This window comes from Symsagittifera roscoffensis, chromosome 6 (assembly GCF_963678635.1).
Source record: "Symsagittifera roscoffensis chromosome 6, txSymRosc1.1, whole genome shotgun sequence".
NCBI classification, from domain to species: Eukaryota; Metazoa; Xenacoelomorpha; order Acoela; family Convolutidae; genus Symsagittifera; species Symsagittifera roscoffensis.
Genome location: NC_087067.1, coordinates 9,181,481 through 9,205,844, shown reverse-complemented (window position 1 = coordinate 9,205,844; position 24,364 = coordinate 9,181,481). Strand labels below are relative to the sequence as shown.

The following is a 24,364-nucleotide window of genomic DNA, read 5'->3' as shown; positions in this document are numbered from 1 at the left end:
TTTAAATTTTCATAAAAATTAGATTTAAACAAAATCAAAAGATTTGAAAATCCCAACCTGAACTTGGTTGCTGTCAGCGTACTCCCAGGAATTGTGAATTTTGGCTCCAAATATGATTGCTCAAAACCTTGTAGTTTTCGAGATTTGACGTTTTGGGTGATTTTTTTCTCCTAAATTTGAATTTCACAACCCTGTAGTTGGGGGCTGTCACAGTACGCTCAAGGTCTCAGGGGTTGCGAATCTTGCCTTCAAATGTGGTTGCTCAAGTCATTGTAGTTTTCCTGATAGGACGTTTTTTTTATTTTCTCCAAAAAATTTTCAGAAACTTGAATTTATTTTTCTTCTTTTTTTGAAGTTCCTAACACCCTGTATTTGGGGTCTATCATAGTACTTTCAGGGGTTGCGAATCATGCCTCCAATTGTGGCTGCTCAAAGTTTTTTTTTTCGAGATATGGCGTTTTTTTTGGTTTTTTCAAAAAAGGTTTTTTTCTAGAAAACTTAATTTTGAAGTTTCTCAAAGTTTGAAATTCCCAACGCTGTAGTTTACTGTTAGAGCTCTCTCAGCAGTTGCAAATCTAACGTCCAAAATGCGACTGCCCAATTGGTATTAGATTCCGAGATTTGATGTTTCTTATTTAATTTTAAATTTTTTCAAAGAACTTTGATATAAAAAACTTTATGGTTTTTAAAAATCCGAATTAAAAAAAATTTGAATAAATTTTTTTAAACAAAATTTGAAGTTACCAACCCAGTAACTCGGTGCTGTCAGAGTACACTCGAAAGATGCAGATTTTTTTTTTCAAATATTAACGGTTTTTCATGAGATTTTCAAAATTCGATGCACCGGTGTTGCGGTACACGCTAGTTTTTATGAATTCGAGGCATATTTCTACTTTTTTTATTTTGCACTTTATAGAGCTACTTTTTTCGTGTACTCGCTAGTGTTTGCGAAGCGAAGCTTCGCCTCTGTAAAAAGAAGGCAAACGCCACTATCGAACTTCAAAATTGCAAAGGTCTTGAAAAAGATGATGGACTTTTAGTTTCGAAGGTGAGTTTTAATATTCAGATTTCCCAGTGGAATTAAAATTTATCTTAGATCCAGTTTTCTCAAGTTTGGTTTATTTTATCAAAAATTTTGAAAGATGAAAAGTTCGTCAGTTTTTTCCTGTTTCATTGTGTTCATAACTCTTTTCTAACTGTCAGTTGGCTATGTTTTTACAAATCTGTGAAAATTGAAGTTGCTTTATAAGTTGCTTCCCATGTGGCTGAGAAATAACGCGCTTGCCTCTGCACTCCAAGGTCTGCAGTATGAGTATTGGCCGAACTGGATATTTTTTTCCGGGAAAAATTTAGTTGTCGACTTTCATTTGTCTGCTGTTTTGTCCTCTTAGTCATCGTGGAGTTTTTTTGTGCTGCCGGCAGTTTTTATTGTAGATTCAAGTGTTTTTGATCCACTCCTGCCATTTGTAGATTTATTAGCCATGACTTTGTATATTTTCGTTTTTTGTTTTTTCGATTGAAATCTTTAGTCGGCATAAATGGTTTCAGGTTATGTTTTATAGGCTTAGTGCTCTGGGCTTCAAGGGCAATAAATCATTGATTTTGATTTTGTAATTTAAGGTAGTTAGTTGCAAAATCAAAGTTTGAAAACTAAATTGCTCAGTTTTTTTGACATTTCTTTATGGATTTTCTTTGCTTTCGGCTCAATGGACGTCTACTTATGTTTTGTCAGCATATTGATTGCTGGGTAAAAACTTGAACAAATTTGATGCTTTTTGATTTGTATTCGTGACTGTTTTCTGTAATTATTTTTTTTCTCAAACCTTTTTCTTGGATTTTGTCATTTCCATCGCCTCTCTGTACACTAATTGAGGGGGGCTACGCATTCATATTTTTGCAAAGAACGTTTTATTGATAGCCTCTCAAAGCCAAAAAGGATGTATAGATAAAATATGATTATGCTGATGTTCAGAAGCGAAGACGAAGCGCCTGAAGAAGCGGTCTGAGCTGGACAGTTCACGCGAACCGTCCTTCTCGCAACATGACGAGAATGAACGAGCTGGAACATCAGCTGGCGGAGGTGTGGCAGGTAGTCTACCACAATCGATGAGTCTGCAAGGTTTTGGAGCAAACAACAACTTGAGAAGACCGATTTACGTGAGATCAATTTCCTGTGCTTGCCTTCAGCCGGATAACAGCATGTAGTTCTTGATCATAGTTACAAAGGACGTTGGCTATAAAAAACTGAACATATTGAATAATGAGCTGAACATCTCAGCCTAATCTCAATGCTTGTTGGGGATTGATGGTCTTAAGCAACTTAGATTGTATTTAGGCCAACCAAGATCTGTTGCAACTTAGATTGTATTTAGGCCAACCAAGATACCAGTGGAATGCAGCCAAACATGGGGAACAGCAACGTCAACCACCGTCTCAGTGTACCTGGGATCCCCAGCGAGTACGATGACGTGTTCTTGTCGTCGGGGGAGAACAGAAGTGGAGCGAACTCGATGACTAATGTGTTGGCGTTGTCAGAAGATGCTCATGCTCCCATTGCTAGGATGGATTCTGCAATGGATGAAGACGTAGTGACCCAACCGGGATCAACAGGTAGAAACAAAAAGTTCATTATTATTTTGCCCAGGGGTGAAATAAGAGGGGGGGGGTGGATTAGAAGAAGACCAGGCTCCTCCGGAAAATTTGTATATATATTTTTTGTGATTTGACCGTGGTTTGACTTTTGACTCAAACTCAAGTTCTCTTCAAATTCGTTTGTTAAAGAGAAGGAAAATTGCGCTATCCCTTAAAAATTGTGCAAATGCTGCATAAAAACGAGATTGAGTTTCTGTTTTAAGTGTGGGTAATAGTTCTCAGAATCATAAGCGGAATGAAAAACTACCCATTGATCCACTTTTCTCAAATAGGGTTAGTTGTATCAAGATGGTTTCAATTTTGAAAGATTTTTGAATTTGAAAGATATTACGATGACAAGTTGTTCTTGGAAACTTTAAACTTGAAAAATCTCCAGTAAAAAATTTGACCTTTTTTTCGTTTGTCTGAGCCTCTATGCTATAATTTTTTTAGAGCCAATCCATTCTAATGCAAGTGCCACACTTCAGCCACAGCCCTCTGCAGCTTCTGTAGATCCAAGTCCAAGACCCTCAAATAGTGGAGACAAATTTGATTGGATGGTTGACAGGCTCATCACAATATCCAGCCAGCCAGATGTGGCGAAGATTGTCGAAACAGTTCCAGTTTTTCAAAGTTAGTCGACTAATTTGACCAATTTCAAATCACACAGCTTGCCGGTTATGATTATTGCCACAGCTCATTAATAAGACGGCAGCAAAGATAAAAGCCAAAATATAAAACAAAAAAGAAAAGATCATTTATTTAAACAAATGACTGAAGCATTATATTACGAATCCACATTTTTTTTCGATCGCAGCTGGCAGTTCGATTCCGGCAATTATGGTTTTTTTCTTGGCTTAGTTTTTCTTTTTTTTGCTTGTTTGCACTACCGAGCGTAGTGTAGTAGTAAGACTTTTTGTTCCGACGATTGAAATGGGGAGGAACTTTGTATTCGTGTGCGTTCTAGTTTTTTTTTGCTTTTTGTTTTCCACGCAAAAACAGGTACCACAAATAATGATCGGACTGGGTTGAGTGATATATCATATTAAAGCCCTTACAGTCGTGATTTAAACCACAGTCGTGATTTGAAAAAGTTTTCCCAGTGTCGAAAAAAAACCGGTTTGAAATTGTTTTATTTTTCGTCTTTTTTCGAGCGAATAAAGCGAGCGAGCAGTCTTATTATTGCTTGAAAGTTTACAATAGCTTAATATAAAACGTAAAAACTTAGTTATAATTGGGTAACGGTAGTCTACTTTGATTCTTTTAACGCTTTTTTGGAATCAAACGTTTCAAAAATTCAAAAAACACTGCAAAAAAACTTAACATTTTTCGATTTTTTTTTTATTTCAATTCTTTGTTTTATATTCTTTTTTGAAGACGACTGTTGCCTAATATGCCCAATTTACTAAATGTTTACGCGTGTGTATAGTTTTCTCATCAAACCGCGTACAAAAAATGAAGCTAATTTGAAGAACATAATAATTAGAAGAACTTTTATTGGTAGTTTTTATGGATATATACTGTCGTTTTCGATCATAAAAGTTTTTTGATCGTTCGTATAAGTGAAACGATCGTTGTTGATCTGAAGCAGCTGTTGAAAGGTTGACGATGAACCTTCTGGGTTGGCGGTAAAATTAAAGACCAATTCACCCATTCTACACAGCGAAACGCAGAGTACCTGGAAGGGCGGCCATTCAATACTCGAATTGTGCGCATCTTTCGGAATGGTTTCCAAATTAGATCAGCGAAAATTGATTTGCATTTTTCAATTACGACCGTGGCCTGGTTATGAACGAGGACATTTAACAGGCAATCTTGTAAGTCATTGGTGATATAAGCAATTTGCTCCATTTCAAAAGATAAACCCAACCCGCTTTGTATATACCCAACCCTCATAATAGAATTGGAGCTTTCCAGATACGGTTTATCCTCCATTTTCCCTAGAAGTATCCTGGAAGCGAGTATTTTGCTAGCGCGGGAGGAGTAAGCCAGGGACAGAAGACTATGATGCACAGAAAGCTTGATCCGAAACTCCGCAAATCTCTGATTCACCAGTTTGAACAGAAATTTCTTTCTCAAGATTCTTAATTGTTGCGTAAAATCCTTGCGAACTACCACACCATGGCATAAGGCATGACACGATACGGTTTTATCTCCTGGTTCATCTTCTCGTCTTGGTTCATCTCTTCCTGTGGTTCGTACTGCCCTTTGAATATCCATTGAAACCAGGACTGCCCCTTGAATACCTCCTGGTTCATACTGGTTTAAGGTTATCAAATTCCAAAGTGTTTCCAATGGATTATTCAAGGGATTTTCAAGAAATAACTTTTTTTGACAAAAAGGCATATTTGGAGGGGGCGGGGCGGCTTTTTAGATGGATCAGAAAGAAAACAATGTTTTTGAGCACCGCAAGCGCAATAAGTTGTAAAAAAAAACGGAGGCCTTTTTAGAAATTTATTGGGCTTTGTGCATGGAAAGTCCCTTTTAGTTGCGCAAGGCCCCTCCCGCCTAAAACCGCCACTGCTATCAGATCCAACCCGTCACTGCTATCAGAAACAAACCTTGACATTTAACAGTCATAATATGGCAAAATTCAACAGATGAATCAAGTGAACAATTAAACGTCGTTTTCAAGGGATCACTCATGAAATTCGAAGGATTCTTAAGGTATTCAAGTGTGCATTTTAAGTTCAAGGGATATTCAAGGGGCAGTACGAACCAAAGAAGGCGTTCTGACTTCCAAAAGCGCGACTCAGCAGGATAATCGCATATTTCAGGAAATGCAGGAAACATGTCGGTCCATATCTCCCAACAGTCGATGCGTACGTTCCTCAGGGCCAAGTGTTCCAACCTAAACATTCAAAACCCGCGTCAGAAAAGTTTAGCAGCACTAGAAGGACCAACTGTCTGTGCTATGCACTCAAAGTCAAATATAGGCACACTAAACGCAATACATTGACCTTGTTCGACTTCTTTTGAAACAAATGAACCCGTTTTTCCCTCTAAGGTCGAGTTCCTTACTTTTTATTAAACAACTAGACCCGGTTTTTTTTCGTTGAAGCTCCTGTGCAATAATTCTATTAAACTGCATGTATTAGTGCATTAACTTTACTTAATGTACCCTGCAATGATGTATTAGTGCATTAACTTTACTTAATGTACCCTGCAATGATGAAGAAAAAATTGTTCTAAAAATCATGATAAGTTTCAATGGTTTGTTTTTTATGTTCAAGTTTAAAGCTCACCATAATGTGTAAAGGCTCATCTCAGAACGCCCAGCCGGCAGAAGTTCCGCAAATGATAAAGTTCACTTCTCACAAACTGGAAACCTGGAACTGCAAGTTCTTTCTTGAGTACTAGACGGATATTTTTCTCCGTAAATGACGACGACGCCACGATAAAGTGGTATCGTTCTGATACATCAATGATTATCCAATCTAAATCATTGTTTTTTGATCGATCGCCGGATTCATAGGCTATCGGACCAATGCGGACATCAATAAACAACACCGATGACATAACAGTCTCATATTTATTCGAATCAGTATGCCATTTTTGGTTGCCTGATGCAATGTTTCGATTGACATCAAATGTTTCGATAGTATAACAAAAACTAGCGTTTCGGCGGTGCGTCCGCGCCACCCAACCTCGAACAAGCCGGGACACCAGAATTGTTTCAGTTTTTTCATTTTCTGGGTTATACATGTCATGTTTCGAACACCAACACCTAAGAACGTGCGTACGCTGAGGAATGTGCTTACGAGCATTCATCACGTATAATTGAAGTTGCAAAGGAGGCCGCATCTCACGTGGAAGATTCTCAGCACAGGTGAAGCATGGCATCTCTAGAGCGCCCATCGCCATCTGCACATCAAAATAGCGTCGCTGTTGCCTTCATTTTTGAACCCCTTGATGAAAATGTTCGAAGTGGAGTTTGGAGTGAATTGTCCAACATCGACTTATAACCCAGTTAGCGCCCGTCTTCCATCAGGGGCTTAATGAGAGCATCCCGAAATAACGTCTTAAGTTCACCCATATCTGAATGTGTTTGGATGCCGAAGATAAATCCTAGCAGTTTCAAAAAAAGGCCATCCTCTTTCGGTTTCCAGCACGGCTGATCTTCTCTGGTGAAGAAGTCTTCGCCATCTAGAGAGAACGGACGATATTCGCATTCTCCTTGTGCTTTCAGAACCTTCTCAATACGTGCCATCTTCCGAGGGTTTTTAGTTAAAACGTCGCTATAATCATGAACTCGTTTGTTTGGTGATGATAATCCAACATCAACATCCATCTGGAACAGAAAGCAGAAGCATCAAAGATAGTTATAACAGTTAATCCTACCTACCCTAAAATGGCTTTGAAATTGAAACATATTTTCAGATACAGTAGGGGGTGGATATAATGGACTCAAAATTTGCACAAAAAAACTCGTTATGGGAACCCACTCGTTATAAAAAGTTCGTAATAAAAATTCAAATTCTGAGGAAAGTTCGTTATAAAAACTCATATGCTAAAATTGAATTCAAATCTTTCTGAAAATGCTACAAAGTCATACAATCAACATTACAATCAATGTCAGAGAACTATCAAAAAACTTGCACTGCATTCTACAACAATCCAGGAATTTAATTAGATATATCTTAATTTTTTTTTGTTTTTCATCTTTTTTACTCTAATTTTTTCAATGTAATTTTTTTCTTGCATTTAAGCTGAAAACAATTTTCAATGAAGTTGTTCTTAGCTTTTTAAAAATCCGGTCGATTTTTTTTCTCATTGGTTGTAATTTTACCAGCTCGGTTTGTTAAAATTTTACTTTTTCATTTTTTTTTGTCTTTATCGGCTTAAAAAATTCTGCTTAATTAATATCGACTTAGTGGCCTCTTAATGCGTCGTTACTTGTTTTTCCCTGCTTAGTTCCGCAGAAAGCACTTTTTTGACAACTTGGCTTCTGTGTAGCTAGCATTCACAAGCTCTTTGTTGAGTTTTTAATGGTGCAACTAATTTTGTTCTGGATATTTAGGTCTTTTGTTGCTATTTTTATTGACAAAAACGATTTATTGAATTTTTTTTATTTCATAGTCATTACACATGCGAAACAAAAACAAAGAGTTTAAGTACGAACTTTATTTTTTTTCCAACCTAAGTCTTAAAGCAACAATATTTGCTTCATCGAATTGGCTATACAAAATGATTGGCTATTTGTTGCACCGTTACAGCTTATTGATAACATGTGCTTTGACATTCGAGTAGTTATAAGTTTACATAGTTGATGCATTTTTAATTCATCAAGTAAACCGAAGAAAGCTATTTGTTTCAAACAACAACAATAATAAAATCTCGATTTCCGATTTATTACATGCAAAATTGTATCTTTTTGTATTTTGTGCTACTTTTGTTGCATGGAATTGGCAATTTATTAGCATATGTAGCTGCGTTATTGGTGGCTAGTTTTTTTGGGATTTTAAGCTTCTGTGGCTGAATGGTTAGTGCGTGAGACTCAAATTTGCTAGATCGCAGATTTTTGCTAACTGGAGTTTTTGCGAAGCCTCGAGCTTTTGCAAATTTGAGGCGTGTTTTACTTTTTTTTATGTCACTTGATAGAGTTGCTTTTTGGTCGTGTTCTCGTAAGTGTTTGTGAATCGCAGCTTCGCCTCTGTGTTCATATTTATATCGCAAGTGGTGCAAAGGTCAGCTTGGCCTCTGTTTTTTTTGCAATTCTGAAGCTTTTATTAGCCTTTTTTCTACTTGTAATTGAGAAGTGCTGCTTCGGCTCTGCGTTGAAAATGTTTTTTTTTGGTATCAGAACATGTCAAAAAGGGCTTTAATATTTATCAGTTGGCTCCATCTAATTTTTATGGTACGAGCTTTTCCGAAACTTGTGATGCCTGATTTTGCCATAGGCCATTCAATTTTGATTCGTTAGTGAAATTTTCCGTCATCTTTTGCGAATACACAGAAGTAGTATAGATCGACTGTCTGATATAAATGTCATTTTCTATCTCATTTTTGGACTTAAAGACTCAGAAATTTGTCTCATTTTCTGATTCAACATGAGAGTTTACCATGCCTTCAATATCAGGTCGAAATGTTTAGATGTAGATCCGCTCAGTGGTGTTCGGATTGTCATTCCTCCAATTGGCCCTGGCACTTCAGATAATCCAGACGAAGAGGACCGAAGAATGCGGAAAGCCAGTATACAACTGCTGGCTGGAATTCAACCTGTAAGCTGATTTCTAATCTGAACCATCTAAGTCTTTTGGACAGCTTTACAATGGTAGAAAAATCAATTGTTTGAAGGTTTTTGTCTTTTGTCACAATAAGTGTGAAGGAAAGAAGTGATGTATCACTTATTTAGGTCGTGTGGTTTTTGATTTTTTCCCTTTGTTCAAAGGAAGGCAAACTCCACTATTGAACCTTAGAAGTGTAAATGTCACGAAAAATGTAATCGAGTGCTAGTTTCTAAAATGGAATTTAATTTTCAGATTTCCCAACGAAATAAAAACATGCCTATCGGTCCGATTTTCTCAAATAGAGTTAATTCTATCAAAGAAATGTCAATCATAAATTGTACCAGCAATTCAAAGAGCTGTAAGATCATCTGTTTAATTTCTTTGAATTTCGAAAGCCTAGATTTTGTCAAAAAAGACAAATCCGTTTCTTTTCTTTTTAAGTGCGTTCCTTGACTCTTCCAACTGGCCGTTGGTTATGTTTTAAAGCTCTTTTGCTTAATTTTGTATTTTTTTGAATTTTAAAGTTTTCTTTTGTCACTTTTTGCTTGTGCTAGCGAAGTGTAGTTTTGCATCTTTGTAAAGGTATTGGTTACGTATTCACACTAGTAAGGGCTTGTTGTATTACGACGAACCTTCCTTTTTCTAATTTAACTCGCAAATAAAAGTGTTCGTTAAAAGTGTTCACTTATTTCGAATTTTCACTAGCAAAGGAAATTGCACCGCATCGCATCTGTTCTCTGCTTTAGTTTTGGCTAGTGTTTGCTGCCCATTAAGCGTCCGTGGCTGAGTAGTTAGTGTGTGAGACTCTTAATCTCTAGCTCGCAGGTTCGAGTCTCCGACGTAGCGGATAGTTTACTAATTCGAGGCTTATTTTTAAGTTTTGTTATTGCACTTTATTGAGCTGCTTTTTGTCGTGTTTTCACTTGTGTTTGCGAAGCGAAGCTTCGCTTTTGTGTCTTAAAGCTTAATTTAAATACCATTCTTGTCCGGAAAAAACGGCTTTGTTTTTTTTTCATAAAAGGCCGTATGCTTTTTTCGCAATGATTACTGTGATAAGAATGTTCTGCGATGATTGTACAAAAGCCGTGTACGCTTTTTATGTCATTGTTTTTTTTCTTCAGTTGTGTGTTTCTTCAGTTTTTTCTTCAGTAGTTAGTGTGTGAGACTCTTAATCTCTAGGTCGCAGGTTCGAGTCTCCGACGTAGCGGATAGTTTACTAATTCGAGGCTTATTTTTAAGTTTTGTTATTGCACTTTATTGAGCTGCTTTTTGTCGTGTTTTCACTTGTGTTTGCGAAGCGAAGCTTCGCCTTTGTGTCTTAAAGCTTAATTTAAATACCATTCTTGTCCGGAAAAAACGGCTTTGTTTTTTTTTTCATAAAAGGCCGTATTGCTTTTTTCGCAATGATTACTGTGATAAGAATGTTCTGCGATGATTGTACAAAAGCCGTGTACGCTTTTTATGTCATTGTTTTTTTTTCTTCAGTTGAATCCTAGCGAGCCGAGTTTGTACTCCCGTCTTGTGGATAGTGGATACTCTGAGTTCTCAGAAATCATAAACGCCATTCTGGGACGAAGCCCTAGTCGACAACAACAACAGTTGATGCAAGACGGCGCTGCCGGTGGTCCCATGACGCCTTCTACGTCAACTGCTTCGCCATCCTCGTGCCAAACTATGGTTTCGCCTAATTGGAGTGAAGCAGGTAGATCATCTATATTTATATTAGAATCTGTAACAGCCCTTTTAGGTTTGCTCATTTCTTTACCAAATGAATGCAAAGGTGTGGAACCAAAACCGTTATGCTGGTTTGTTATCGGTAATTAGTGCTTATGGAACATTTTTTTGGTTATTTTAAACTTGCGCAGAATTTTTTTTAAAAGTAAATGACTTTTGTTTGAAACAATCAGCTGAATTTTTGACATAATACTGGGTCTAAATCTAAGTGTGAATTATTGCGAACTTTAAAGGAAGCTCCACTGCGCAGCCATCCTCTTCCTCTGGACCGAGGCTCAATGACTCCAACAACAACAGTCTCGCAGTGCCCTCCACGCAGAGGCTGTTCACGCTTTTTCTTACCGTCATTCGAGGAGTTGTTGAACACTCAGACGATCCCTTAACGCGTCTGGCCGCCAATGTATTCTTGTACATCAGCGAAAATTTCAGAGACCGCGTGGAAGGTGCAGGTGGATATGTAAGTCTCATTTTGATTAGTCTCAATTAGTAAAAATAAAATCATGATTCACGAACATAAAAAGCTCGAGTCACGAGTCGGTGGAGCTTAGTTTCAGCGTAAAAAATTGTCCAAGTTGGGTCAGAAATTAGAAATTAATATAAAAGTATTTGTTTTTGTTCACCGAGTTCATTATTTGTAATGTTTCTTTATTTCAATGATTTCATTTTTTCATCAAGTAATGTTTTGGTTTTGAAATTCGTCCAATTATTGTTCTAAATCTGTTTGCTTTTTGCGCTCTCACAAACGAAGAGGGGGTTGTTCTTGTGCTATTTGTGCCTACTGATGTCGCTCGCCGGGTCAACCACATCAGTTTGTGTATTTCAAATAGCCTGAGTTTTTAAAATGTTACAGAACGAAATGAGTGTGACGTATAAGCGTCTTGATAATTTTTTAAGGAAAATTTGTTCGCCTTTAAATTTAATTTTTCGCGGTTTGACTTTTGAAGTCAATTTCTACAGTGCTGATTTAAATAACCCGGACACAACAAACAACATTGGAAAATTCAAACCCGTTTTGCTCGAATTGGGTTAAGATTAGACAAAAATGAAAAGAAAAAAAATGAAGTTGCCGAGGATTTAACCAGAATTAATATGGTGCAATTTTTTTCGGAGTTCTTTACCAAAATTCTACCGCAAAAGTGAGTCGTTTTGGCTTTTTTAATTAATCAAAAATTACGCTGAAACTACCAAATTAATGTATGAAAAAGTTATATCAACAGAAAGCCTCTTACACAGATCAAAGTTCTAGAAACAAAATTTTCCAAAAATAGGTTTAAGAGAATATATTTTATTTTCGGTTGATAGCCAAAAAGGTCATGTTTACTATATAGAAATCAAAATCTTTGCTACTCTTCTGGAATTTTGTTGGGCTGTGTAGAAGGCATTTTTATAAATTTTTTTCGTCCATTAACTTTGTAGTTTCAGCGTATTTCTTGGTTAATTAAACAAAAGCCAAATTGACCCATTTTAAAGGTAAATTATTGGTTGACAACTTTTGTTCTCTTCATTTTTCGTCTAGTCAACTCAATTTCAATAAAAACGTTTGAATTTTCAAATTGTTTTCCCTTTGTCAGGAAAATTTAAATTATCACTGTTCTATCGAACAGTAAGAGTGTAAAGTCACCGAAAAACGTGCATTTCGTCTTGTTTCAAAAACGGACTTTGGTTTGGAATGTTGAAAAAATAATCTAAGATTTCATTCAACTTTTTTTTATTTCCTCGTTCTGCAATTCTCTTCCACAATTAAAGCGCATTTTTTGTTGCCTGTTACTTACTTTATCAGCAAGTGATCGTTGGAATAGTGGTGCAACTTTCGAATCCACTCCAAAAAATTTTATATATCAAAAATTATTTTGATTGTTTTTTTTCTTTAATTCTTTCGGTTGATGTATTTCACATAAATATTTCTCACTTATTTAGGGCTTGAGTCGTTTTGTTTTCAGGGAAGGGTCTGGTCTGAAATTTCGTTTATTTCTTTTTTTTCCACGCTTTGCTTTTAAATTTCCTAAAGATCCAATTTAGAAAAAGTGTTCATCATTTCACAAGGAAAGCTGTGTTATAATATTGAACTTTCTTTTTGTTCCAACCTAAGTCGCAAATATTGTTGCGATGCACTTGTTGCGACAAACTGTGTTCATTTTGAAAGTGTTTATTTTGATCCAGCTATTAGGTATAGCCAATGCTAAAGATGTCAACACAGACTATTATTACACAAGCAATGCTTGTGTTATAATGCGAACTATTTTTTTTTTTACCTAAGTCGCAAATATTGTTGCGATGCAATTGTTGCGACAAAATGTGTTCATTTTTATTAGGTACAGCCAATGCTAAAGATGTCAACACAGACTCTTATTACACAAGCAATGCTTGTGTTATAATGTGAACTATTTTTTTTACCTAAGTTGCAAATATTGTTGCGATGCAATTGTTGCGACAAAATGTGTTCATTTTGATAGTGTTCAATTTGATCTAGCTATTAAGTACAGCCAATGCTAAGGATGTCAAAGGTTTGTTCAACCAGGATAAATTTAGTAAAATTGGCAATCATAATAATTTTTGAAAATCATTTATTTGTCAGTTTTAACGTCATGTATTTTTTCTTCGAAAATGGAATGTTGAAAAAAATAATCTACGATTTCATTCAATTTTTTTTATTTCCTCGCTCTGCAATTCTTTTCCTCAATTAAAGCGCATTTTTTGTTGCCTGTTACTTACTATATCAGCATGTGATCGTTGGAATAGTGGTGCAACTTTCGAATCCACTCCAAAAAGTTTTATATATCAAAAATTATTTTGATTGTTTTTTTCTTTAATAATTTCGGTTGATGTATTTCGTATAAATATTTCTCACTTATTGAGGGCTTGAGTCGTTTTTTTTCGGGGAAGGGTCTGAAATTTTTGTTTATTTCGTTTTTCTCCACGCTTTGCTTTTAAATTTCCTAAAGATCCAATTTAGAAAAAGTGTTCATCATTACACAAGCAAAGCTGTGTTATAATATTGAACTTTCTTTTTGTTCCAAGCTAAGTCGCAAATATTGTTGCGATGCACTTGTTGCGACAAAATGTGTTCATTTTGAAAGTGTTCATTTTGATCCAGCTATTAAGTACTGCCAATGCTAAGGATGTCAACACAGACTATTATTACACAAGCAATGCTTGTGTTATAGTATGAACTATCTTTTTTCCGACCTAAGTCGCAAATATTGTTGCGATGTTGACAAAATGTGTTAATTTTGGAAGTGTTTATTTTGATCCAGCTATAAAGTACAGCCAATGCTAAGGATGTCAACACAGACTATTATTACACATGCAATGCTTGTGTTATAATATGAACTGTTTTTTTTGACCTAAGTCGCAAATATTGTTGCGATGCAATTGTTGCGACGAAAAGTGTTCATTTTGATCTAGCTATTAAGTACAGCCAATGCTAAGGATGTAAACACAGACTATTATTACACTGGCAATGCTTGTGTTATAGTATGAACTATCTTTTTTTTCCGACCTAAGTCGGAAATATTGTTGCGATGCAATTGTTGCGACAAGATGTGTTCATTTTGATAGGGTTCATTTTGATCTAGCTATTAAGTACAGCCAATGCTAAGGATGTCAAAGGTTTGTTCAACAAGGATAAATTTAGAAAAATTGGCAATCATAATAATTTTTGAAAATCATTTATTTGTCAGTTTAAACGTCATTTATTTTTTGTTCGAAAATGGAATGTTGAAAAAAATAATTTAAGATTTCATTCAACTTTTTTTTATTTCCTCGTTCTGCAATTCTCTTCCACAATTAAAGCGCTTTTTTGTTGCTTGTTACTTACTTTATCAGCAAGTGATCGTTGGAATAGTGGTGCAACTTTCGAATCCACTCCAATAAATTTTATATATCAAAAATTATTTTGATTGTTTTTTTTCTTTAATTCTTTCTGTTGATGTGTTTCGCATGAATATTTCTCACTTTTTTAGGGCTTGAGTCGTTTTGTTTTCAGGGAAGGGTCTGGTCTGAAATTTTTTTTTCCACGCTTTGCTTTTAAATTTCCTAAAGATCCAATTTAGAAAAAGTGTTCATCATTACACAAGCAAAGCTGTGTTACATTATTGACCTTTCTTTTTGTTCCAACCTAAGTCGCAAATATTGTTGCGATGCACTTGTTGCGACAAAATGTGTTCATCCATGTGTTCATTTTGATCCAGCTATTAAGTACTGCGAATGCTAAGGATGTCAACACAGACTATTATTACACAAGCAATGCTTGTGTTATAGTATGAACTATCTTTTTTTCCGACCTAAGTCGCAAATATTGTTGCGATGTTGACAAAATGTGTTCATTTTGAAAGTGTTTATTTTGATCCAGCTATTAAGTACTACCAATGCTAAGGATGTCAACACAGACTATTATTACACAGGCAATGCTTGTGTTATAGTATGAACTATCTTTTTTTCCGACCTAAGTCGCAAATATTGTTGCGATGTTGACAAAATGTGTTCATTTTGAAAGTGTTCATTTTGATCCAGCTATTAAGTACTGCCAATGCTAAGGATGTCAATACAGACTATTATTACACAGGCAATGCTTGTGTTATAGTATGAACTTTCTTTTTTTTCCGACCTAAGTCGCAAATATTGTTGCGATGCAATTGTTGCGACAAGATGTGTGCATTTTGATAGGGTTCATTTTGATCTAGCTATTAAGTACAGCCAATGCTAAGGATGTCAAAGGTTTGTTCAACAAGGATAAATTTAGAAAAATTGGCAATCATAATAATTTTTGAAAATCATTTATTTGTCAGTTTTAACGTCATGTATTTTTTGTTCGAAAATGGAATGTTGAAAAAAATAATTTAAGATTTCATTCAACTTTTTTTTAACCTCGTTCTGCAATTCTCTTCCTCAATTAAAGCGCATTTTTTGTTGCCTGTTACTTACTTTATCAGCAAGTGATCGTTGGAATAGTGGTGCAACTTTCGAATCCACTCCAAAAATTTTTATTAATCAAAAATTATTTTGATTGTTTTTTTTCTTTAATTCTTTCGGTTGATGCATTTCGCATAAATATTTCTCACTTATTCAGGGCTTGAGTCGTTTTGTTTTCAGGGAAGTGTCTGTTCTGAAATTTCGTTTACTTCTTTTTTTTCCACGCTTTGCTTTTAAATTTCCTAAAGATCCAATTTAGAAAAAGTGTTCATCATTACACAAGCAAAGCTGTGTTATAATATTGAAATTTCTTTTTTTCCGACCTAAGTCGCAAATATTGTTGCGATGTTGACAAAGTGTGTTCATTTTGAAAGTGATCATTTTGATCTAGCTATTAAGTACAGCCAATGCTAAGGATGTCAAAGGTTTGTTCAACAAGGATAAATTTAGAAAAATTGGCAATCATAATAATTTTTGAAAATCATTTATTTGTCAGTTTTAACGTCATGTATTTTTTCTTCAAAAATGGAATGTTGAAAAAAATAATTCAAGATTTCATTCAACTTTTTTTTATTTCCTCGTTCTGCAATTCTCTTCCTCAATTAAAGCGCTTTTTTTGTTGCCTGTTACTTAACTTTATCAGCAAGTGATCGTTGGAATAGTGATGCAACTGTCGAATCCACTCCAAAAAATTTTATATATCAAAAATTATTTTGAGTGTTTTTTTTTCTTTAATTCTTTCGGTTGATGTATTTCACATAAATATTTCTCACTTATTTAGGGCTTGAGTCGTTTTGTTTTCAGGGAAGGGTCTGGTCTGAAATTTCGTTTTTTTTCCACGCTTTGCTTTTAAATTTCCTAAAGATCCAATTTAGAAAAAGTGTTCATCATTTCACAAGGAAAGCTGTGTTATAATATTGAACTTTCTTTTTGTTCCAACCTAAGTCGCAAATATTGTTGCGATGCACTTGTTGCGACAAACTGTGTTCATTTTGAAAGTGTTTATTTTGATCCAGCTATTAGGTATAGCCAATGCTAAAGATGTCAACACAGACTATTATTACACAAGCAATGCTTGTGTTATAATGCGAACTATTTTTTTTTTACCTAAGTCGCAAATATTGTTGCGATGCAATTGTTGCGACAAAATGTGTTCATTTTTATTAGCTACAGCCAATGCTAAAGATGTCAACACAGACTCTTATTACACAAGCAATGCTTGTGTTATAATGTGAACTATTTTTTTTACCTAAGTTGCAAATATTGTTGCGATGCAATTGTTGCGACAAAATGTGTTCATTTTGATAGTGTTCAATTTGATCTAGCTATTAAGTACAGCCAATGCTAAGGATGTCAAAGGTTTGTTCAACCAGGATAAATTTAGTAAAATTGGCAATCATAATAATTTTTGAAAATCATTTATTTGTCAGTTTTAACGTCATGTATTTTTTCTTCGAAAATGGAATGTTGAAAAAAATAATCTACGATTTCATTCAATTTTTTTTATTTCCTCGCTCTGCAATTCTTTTCCTCAATTAAAGCGCATTTTTTGTTGCCTGTTACTTACTATATCAGCATGTGATCGTTGGAATAGTGGTGCAACTTTCGAATCCACTCCAAAAAGTTTTATATATCAAAAATTATTTTGATTGTTTTTTTCTTTAATAATTTCGGTTGATGTATTTCGTATAAATATTTCTCACTTATTGAGGGCTTGAGTCGTTTTTTTTCGGGGAAGGGTCTGAAATTTTTGTTTATTTCGTTTTTCTCCACGCTTTGCTTTTAAATTTCCTAAAGATCCAATTTAGAAAAAGTGTTCATCATTACACAAGCAAAGCTGTGTTATAATATTGAACTTTCTTTTTGTTCCAAGCTAAGTCGCAAATATTGTTGCGATGCACTTGTTGCGACAAAATGTGTTCATTTTGAAAGTGTTCATTTTGATCCAGCTATTAAGTACTGCCAATGCTAAGGATGTCAACACAGACTATTATTACACAAGCAATGCTTGTGTTATAGTATGAACTATCTTTTTTCCGACCTAAGTCGCTAATATTGTTGCGATGTTGACAAAATGTGTTCATTTTGGAAGTGTTTATTTTGATCCAGCTATAAAGTACAGCCAATGCTAAGGATGTCAACACAGACTATTATTACACATGCAATGCTTGTGTTATAATATGAACTGTTTTTTTTTACCTAAGTCGCAAATATTGTTGCGATGCAATTGTTGCGACGAAAAGTGTTCATTTTGATCTAGCTATTAAGTACAGCCAATGCTAAGGATGTAAACACAGACTATTATTACACTGGCAATGCTTGTGTTATAGTATGAACTATCTTTTTTTTTCGACCTAAGTCGGAAATATTGTTGCGATGCAATTGTTGCGACAAGATGTGTTCATTTTGATAGGGTTCATTTTGATCTAGCTATTAAGTACAGCCAATGCTAAGGATGTCAAAGGTTTGTTCAACAAGGATAAATTTAGAAAAATTGGCAATCATAATAATTTTTGAAAATCATTTATTTGTCAGTTTAAACGTCATTTATTTTTTGTTCGAAAATGGAATGTTGAAAAAAATAATTTAAGATTTCATTCAACTTTTTTTTATTTCCTCGTTCTGCAATTCTCTTCCACAATTAAAGCGCTTTTTTTGTTGCCTGTTACTTACTTTATCAGCAAGTGATCGTTGGAATAGTGGTGCAACTTTCGAATCCACTCCAATAAATTTTATATATCAAAAATTATTTTGATTGTTTTTTTTCTTTAATTCTTTCTGTTGATGTGTTTCGCATGAATATTTCTCACTTTTTTAGGGCTTGAGTCGTTTTGTTTTCAGGGAAGGGTCTGGTCTGAAATTTTTTTTTCCACGCTTTGCTTTTAAATTTCCTAAAGATCCAATTTAGAAAAAGTGTTCATCATTACACAAGCAAAGCTGTGTTACATTATTGACCTTTCTTTTTGTTCCAACCTAAGTCGCAAATATTGTTGCGATGCACTTGTTGCGACAAAATGTGTTCATCCATGTGTTCATTTTGATCCAGCTATTAAGTACTGCGAATGCTAAGGATGTCAACACAGACTATTATTACACAAGCAATGCTTGTGTTATAGTATGAACTATCTTTTTTTCCGACCTAAGTCGCAAATATTGTTGCGATGTTGACAAAATGTGTTCATTTTGAAAGTGTTTATTTTGATCCAGCTATTAAGTACTACCAATGCTAAGGATGTCAACACAGACTATTATTACACAGGCAATGCTTGTGTTATAGTATGAACTATCTTTTTTTCCGACCTAAGTCGCAAATATTGTTGCGATGTTGACAAAATGTGTTCATTTTGAAAGTGTTCATTTTGATCCAGCTATTAAGTACTGCCAATGCTAAGGATGTCAATACAGACTATTATTACACAGGCAATGCTTGTGTTATAGTATGAACTTTCTTTTTTTTCCGACCTAAGTCGCAAATATTGTTGCGATGCAATTGTTGCGACAAGATGTGTGCATTTTGATAGGGTTCATTTTGATCTAGCTATTAAGTACAGCCAATGCTAAGGATGTCAAAGGTTTGTTCAACAAGGATAAATTTAGAAAAATTGGCAATCATAATAATTTTTGAAAATCATTTATTTGTCAGTTTTAACGTCATGTATTTTTTGTTCGAAAATGGAATGTTGAAAAAAATAATTTAAGATTTCATTCAACTTTTTTTTAACCTCGTTCTGCAATTCTCTTCCTCAATTAAAGCGCATTTTTTGTTGCCTGTTACTTACTTTATCAGCAAGTGATCGTTGGAATAGTGGTGCAACTTTCGAATCCACTCCAAAAATTTTTATTAATCAAAAATTATTTTGATTGTTTTTTTTCTTTAATTCTTTCGGTTGATGCATTTCGTATAAATATTTCTCACTTATTGAGGGCTTGAGTCGTTTTTTTTCGGGGAAGGGTCTGAAATTTTTGTTTATTTCGTTTTTCTCCACGCTTTGCTTTTAAATTTCCTAAAGATCCAATTTAGAAAAAGTGTTCATCATTACACAAGCAAAGCTGTGTTATAATATTGAAATTTCTTTTTTTCCGACCTAAGTCGCAAATATTGTTGCGATGTTGACAAAGTGTGTTCATTTTGAAAGTGATCATTTTGATCTAGCTATTAAGTACAGCCAATGCTAAGGATGTCAAAGGTTTGTTCAACAAGGATAAATTTAGAAAAATTGGCAATCATAATAATTTTTGAAAATCATTTATTTGTCAGTTTTAACGTCATGTATTTTTTCTTCAAAAATGGAATGTTGAAAAAAATAATTCAAGATTTCATTCAACTTTTTTTTATTTCCTCGTTCTGCAATTCTCTTCCTCAATTAAAGCGTTTTTTTTGTTGCCTGTTACTTACTTTATCAGCAAGTGATCGTTGGAATAGTGATGCAACTGTCGAATCCACTCCAAAAAATTTTATATATCAAAAATTATTTTGAGTGTTTTTTTTCTTTAATTCTTTCGGTTGATGTATTTCACATAAATATTTCTCACTTATTTAGGGCTTGAGTCGTTTTGTTTTCAGGGAAGGGTCTGGTCTGAAATTTCGTTTTTTTTTCCACGCTTTGCTTTTAAATTTCCTAAAGATCCAATTTAGAAAAAGTGTTCATCATTTCACAAGGAAAGCTGTGTTATAATATTGAACTTTCTTTTTGTTCCAACCTAAGTCGCAAATATTGTTGCGATGCACTTGTTGCGACAAACTGTGTTCATTTTGAAAGTTTTCATTTTGATCCAGCTATTAAGTACTGCCAATGCTAAGGATGTCAACACAGACTACTATTACACAAGCAATGCTTGTGTTATAGTATGAACTATCTTTTTTCCGACCTAAGTCGCTAACATTGTTGCGACGCCTAATATTGTTGCGACGCAAATATTGTTGAAATAAAATGTGTTCATTTTGAAAGTGTTGATTTTGATAACTAACCAGCTATTAAGTACAGCCAATGCTAAGGATTTTAACGCAGACTTTTATTGCTCCGAATATTTGTGTTCGGGTGTTTTTTTTTCTTCAGACAAATTTCGATTTTTTAACTAGCCATTTTTGACGAGATGTTGTACATCATTTTTTGTAAAGTTATGGGGTTTTAAAAATTGCCATTTTGGCCAATTTGGGACAATTAGTGCGCGATATATTTCGCGCTATTAACGCGTAAGCTGGATATTTAATCCGTCATAGAAATCGTTCCAAATTGATTGAAGGAAGCTTATTTGCCATAATTGATTTCTTACTAGGAAGGAAATTTATCACTTTGTACTTGATATGGCATGTGGGGGGGGGGGGGGGGGGGGGATTGTTTTCACATAAAATATCGAAAAAAAATTCATTTTATTTTTATTACATTTAATTTTCATCTTTTTACTGCTCCATAGACTGCTCTATAAATTGAGGCATATTAGTTGGTTAATTTCTCTTTTTTTTCAAATTGACTGGTACTGCTAGTGAGTCACTAAGAAATTTTGTAGACTCAAAGTTTTACTTATTCTGTTTTTTTTCCAGTAGCGTTATCGGTCATGTTTTTGCTTGTGTATGCGAAGTGCAACTTGGCCTCTGTGTAAAAAATTCCTCCAAAGAGACTAAGTGAAATATATTTTTCTTTGAAACACAGTTTTTTTAAACTAGGAATACAAATTTAAACAAAGATAGCTGGTTGATGTACAAGTAGCACAGAATGTTCCGACCACAATTTTGCTTTTACCAAGGTGTTCGAATGAAATACCAAGCTGAACTTGAATTTGAGATTTTGTAAATGGACGTTTTATTTCTCAAGAGCCTGCTGGAAAAAAGTTAAAAACTTAGCAAATTCATTCGAGCTTTAAAAACAACTTGAAACGTTTCGTTGCTCACTAGCTTGCTTCAAGGAACCTGAACTTTTTGCGGACCAATTTAAACTCTGAATCAACTTGAAATATGTCTAAATTTCATTTATCACCTGACTGCTCAAAAATTTAAATTCTTCGCCAATCAATTCAAACTATGAAATCATCTCGAATAGCCTGCTCGAAGCTATTTGCGAATGGTTCAGGCTATAAAAAAATTGAAACTCGAAACAGTTCCGCAGTTTCAGTACTCAATAATTTGTTTGAATAAACTTAACCTTTGCATGTTTCGCAGTTTTTTTTAGCTTGAATAGCTTGCTTATAAAAACTTGAATTTTTTGCGGAATTGTTTCATAAATTTCATAGCTTGAATAGCGTGATTGGGAGGTTTAAAGTTTACAGGTCTTATACTCTTATACAGTTCTTGCTGATTTTTTGTTGATTTTTTTTCAGGAAAAGTCCTAAAAGTCTGTAATAACTACAGATGTGCGCGTTCATACATTTTGATGCATTTAGGTATATATGTACTTTTTGAGTTCAATTGAAATTCATCTGCTAAAAGTGACGTAAATAGCGCTCTCGAAATACGAACGTGGAAATGACGCGAAAAAAACTTGAATGATATCTAGTTTCGAAACAAGGAATTTAATTTTTGATTTCCTGCAAAATAAAACTTTATCTATTGGTTCAGTTTTCTCTCGTTGGATTCATATTATGGAAAAAGCGCCGATCATAAATTGTAAAGGCATCTATTTTTTTCTTTGGAATTCGAAAGTTGAGATTTTTTGCAAGTTTACTTGCGTTCATTACTCTTTTCCAATCTTCGATTAGCTATGTTTTGTTAGAGAAATCCGCCAGCTAGTTACCAATTATAAGAGTTTATTGAATTAATGTTATTTTGGTGTTTTAAGGTGTAATTCAGTTTTTAATACATCAAAATCCAAACTGTATTTGGCTGCTAGGTTTTTGTTCATTGTAAGTACCCGCTGTGACATATTTTGGGTTTCACGAATTTTATACATGAATTCTTTGAATTTTTTGTAGGCTAAAATTTCTTATTTTAGAGCTACTTACAAAGTGGTAACCACGATGCTCATTATTTAATTTGATTTTCAGGAATCCGTTTTCTCGGACCAGCAAAACACATCGGACGAAAACTAGAACAGAGACTGTGGATTGAATTCTGACCTCGCATTTGTGCCTTTACCATTTGTAAAATACTTTTAAAAGTAACCAGTGTTATAACTTGCTCAGAATGTCGTCTTTTCTGCTCACAAACAGGAAAGTAATTTCTTCTAATTTTGTACAATAAGTGACTGTTTAACTTTGCAATTATTTCTCAGATGTCTTCCTATGATAGAAACTGAATGAATGCATGATGCTCGTTTTTGTAACATGGAATAGGTAATTGGTTTGAAAGGTTTTTCAAACACAGTGCTAGTTTTGTTTTTAAAAGCAACGCAAAATTACTAAAACCACTCTATAGCAACCCATATTTTTAGTGAAAACTTGGCAAATTTAGTTATGGCTAAATTTATGGTTGATGTTTTTTGCTTACAATTTTGAATTTGAACAAATTAACTCAATACTTAATTAACGCGTTGTTTTCAATGTAACACAAATTATAATCGGAGTGTGGTTGAACACATTGAATGCATAACATATCCAGGTCATTTTATACAACTAGAGTCATATGAATTATTATTATTTTTTAAAAACATTGTCGCTGAATAGGCTCGACTGGGGATTTTGAGTGCTGTGCGATGCATGTTTATGACCAAGTTTTTTCATTTCGCCCATATCGAAGTTTGTACAGGCTACTTTCAATTTCGGTGCTTCAAGGACGCTTTCCACTAAACTACCATTTGTTTAGCTTATTTGTTTACTCAAAGATGCTTTTGATCACCCATGGCACAAAAGTAGTTCATGCCATTGCTACCAATGCTATTTTATCTGCCTTATTTTGACATATTAATTATATTAGCAAAAATTATACTAAATGTTCAAGAGGGATGTGTTACTACATTTGCAAAAAAAATCATATAGTTGGCCTTGCTCATGTTAACTTTTTAAAACTCGAGATCAAATTTAGATAATCTTTTGCGTAAAATGAACCCTGAAAATAAGGTCTTCTGTGTTTTTTTTGCTAAAGTATTACCTGGAAATTATTTTGTCTTGAATTTATTTTGTGAATACAATGCTGACAGAACTCGTTAGAGTTTGGACCATTTCTTCCAAGTAATCGATGGCGCTGCAATTAGTGCCGTTTTATCGTTTTATCGTTATATCTCTCGTAGCCTAGTTAATTGCAATTTGGTTCACTTCCGATTTATCCGCAGATTTCTCCAATACATAAATGTAGAATTTTGAATCTTGTTTTCGTAAGGTGCTCACGATTTAGTTGTTGATTCTGTTATAGTGCTGAAGGAATAGAATCCTTTAATTTCAGTTTTAGAAAGAAAAAAAGTTTTTGCCTAGATCACAATTACAGTAACCCGTGAATCAGTTTCGTGGATTTAATTTCGAATTCTGCATAGCGCAGAGAAAAAAAAATGTAGAAAGCGAAGTGTCTTACTCAGAGGTGGATTTAGGGGGGGGGGGAGCAGGGCGGACGCCTCCCCCCCCCCCCCTCAGGTATTCGACCCCCTGCCGACACAAAGGGTCCTCCCATTGTACTATTTTGAGATATTCATTTTGGTGACGGACTCTACAATTTTTCTAAAGGCGCCTGAAAAGGCGCTCGAATTGGGTGAAAAATTTATGAATCTTAACTTGTTATTCAAGTTCAAAAAGTTTTAAGACCATATTTTTTAAGAGTAATAAACGTAGTGAAGACTCTTATATAAGTCTTGCTGATTTGGTTTGATATTTTTCAAACTCCAGGAAGGCAAACTCCACTATCGAACAGCAAAAGTGCAAAGGTCACGATAAAAAACTGTAAAGATAGTTTTGATAGTGGATTTCAATGTTCAGATTTCCCAGTTGTATGAAAATTT

At 34.5% G+C, this 24,364-nt stretch overlaps 1 protein-coding gene across 1 annotated transcript in view; it reads left to right on the top strand.

Moving 5' to 3' along the window:
• LOC134848013 (uncharacterized) overlaps nt 1-23,816 on the top strand; it is a 35,291-nt gene extending 11,475 nt beyond the window's left edge. Inside the window, exons 6-12 of the mRNA XM_063865344.1 lie at nt 1,973-2,157; nt 2,373-2,610; nt 3,085-3,264; nt 8,725-8,852; nt 10,347-10,563; nt 10,829-11,052; nt 22,485-23,816. Of these exons, the coding sequence (XP_063721414.1) occupies nt 1,973-2,157; nt 2,373-2,610; nt 3,085-3,264; nt 8,725-8,852; nt 10,347-10,563; nt 10,829-11,052; nt 22,485-22,529 (1,217 nt within the window). The 3' untranslated portion in view covers nt 22,530-23,816. The remainder of the gene's footprint in view (nt 1-1,972; nt 2,158-2,372; nt 2,611-3,084; nt 3,265-8,724; nt 8,853-10,346; nt 10,564-10,828; nt 11,053-22,484) is intronic.
• Nucleotides 23,817-24,364: the final 548 nt, after the last annotated feature.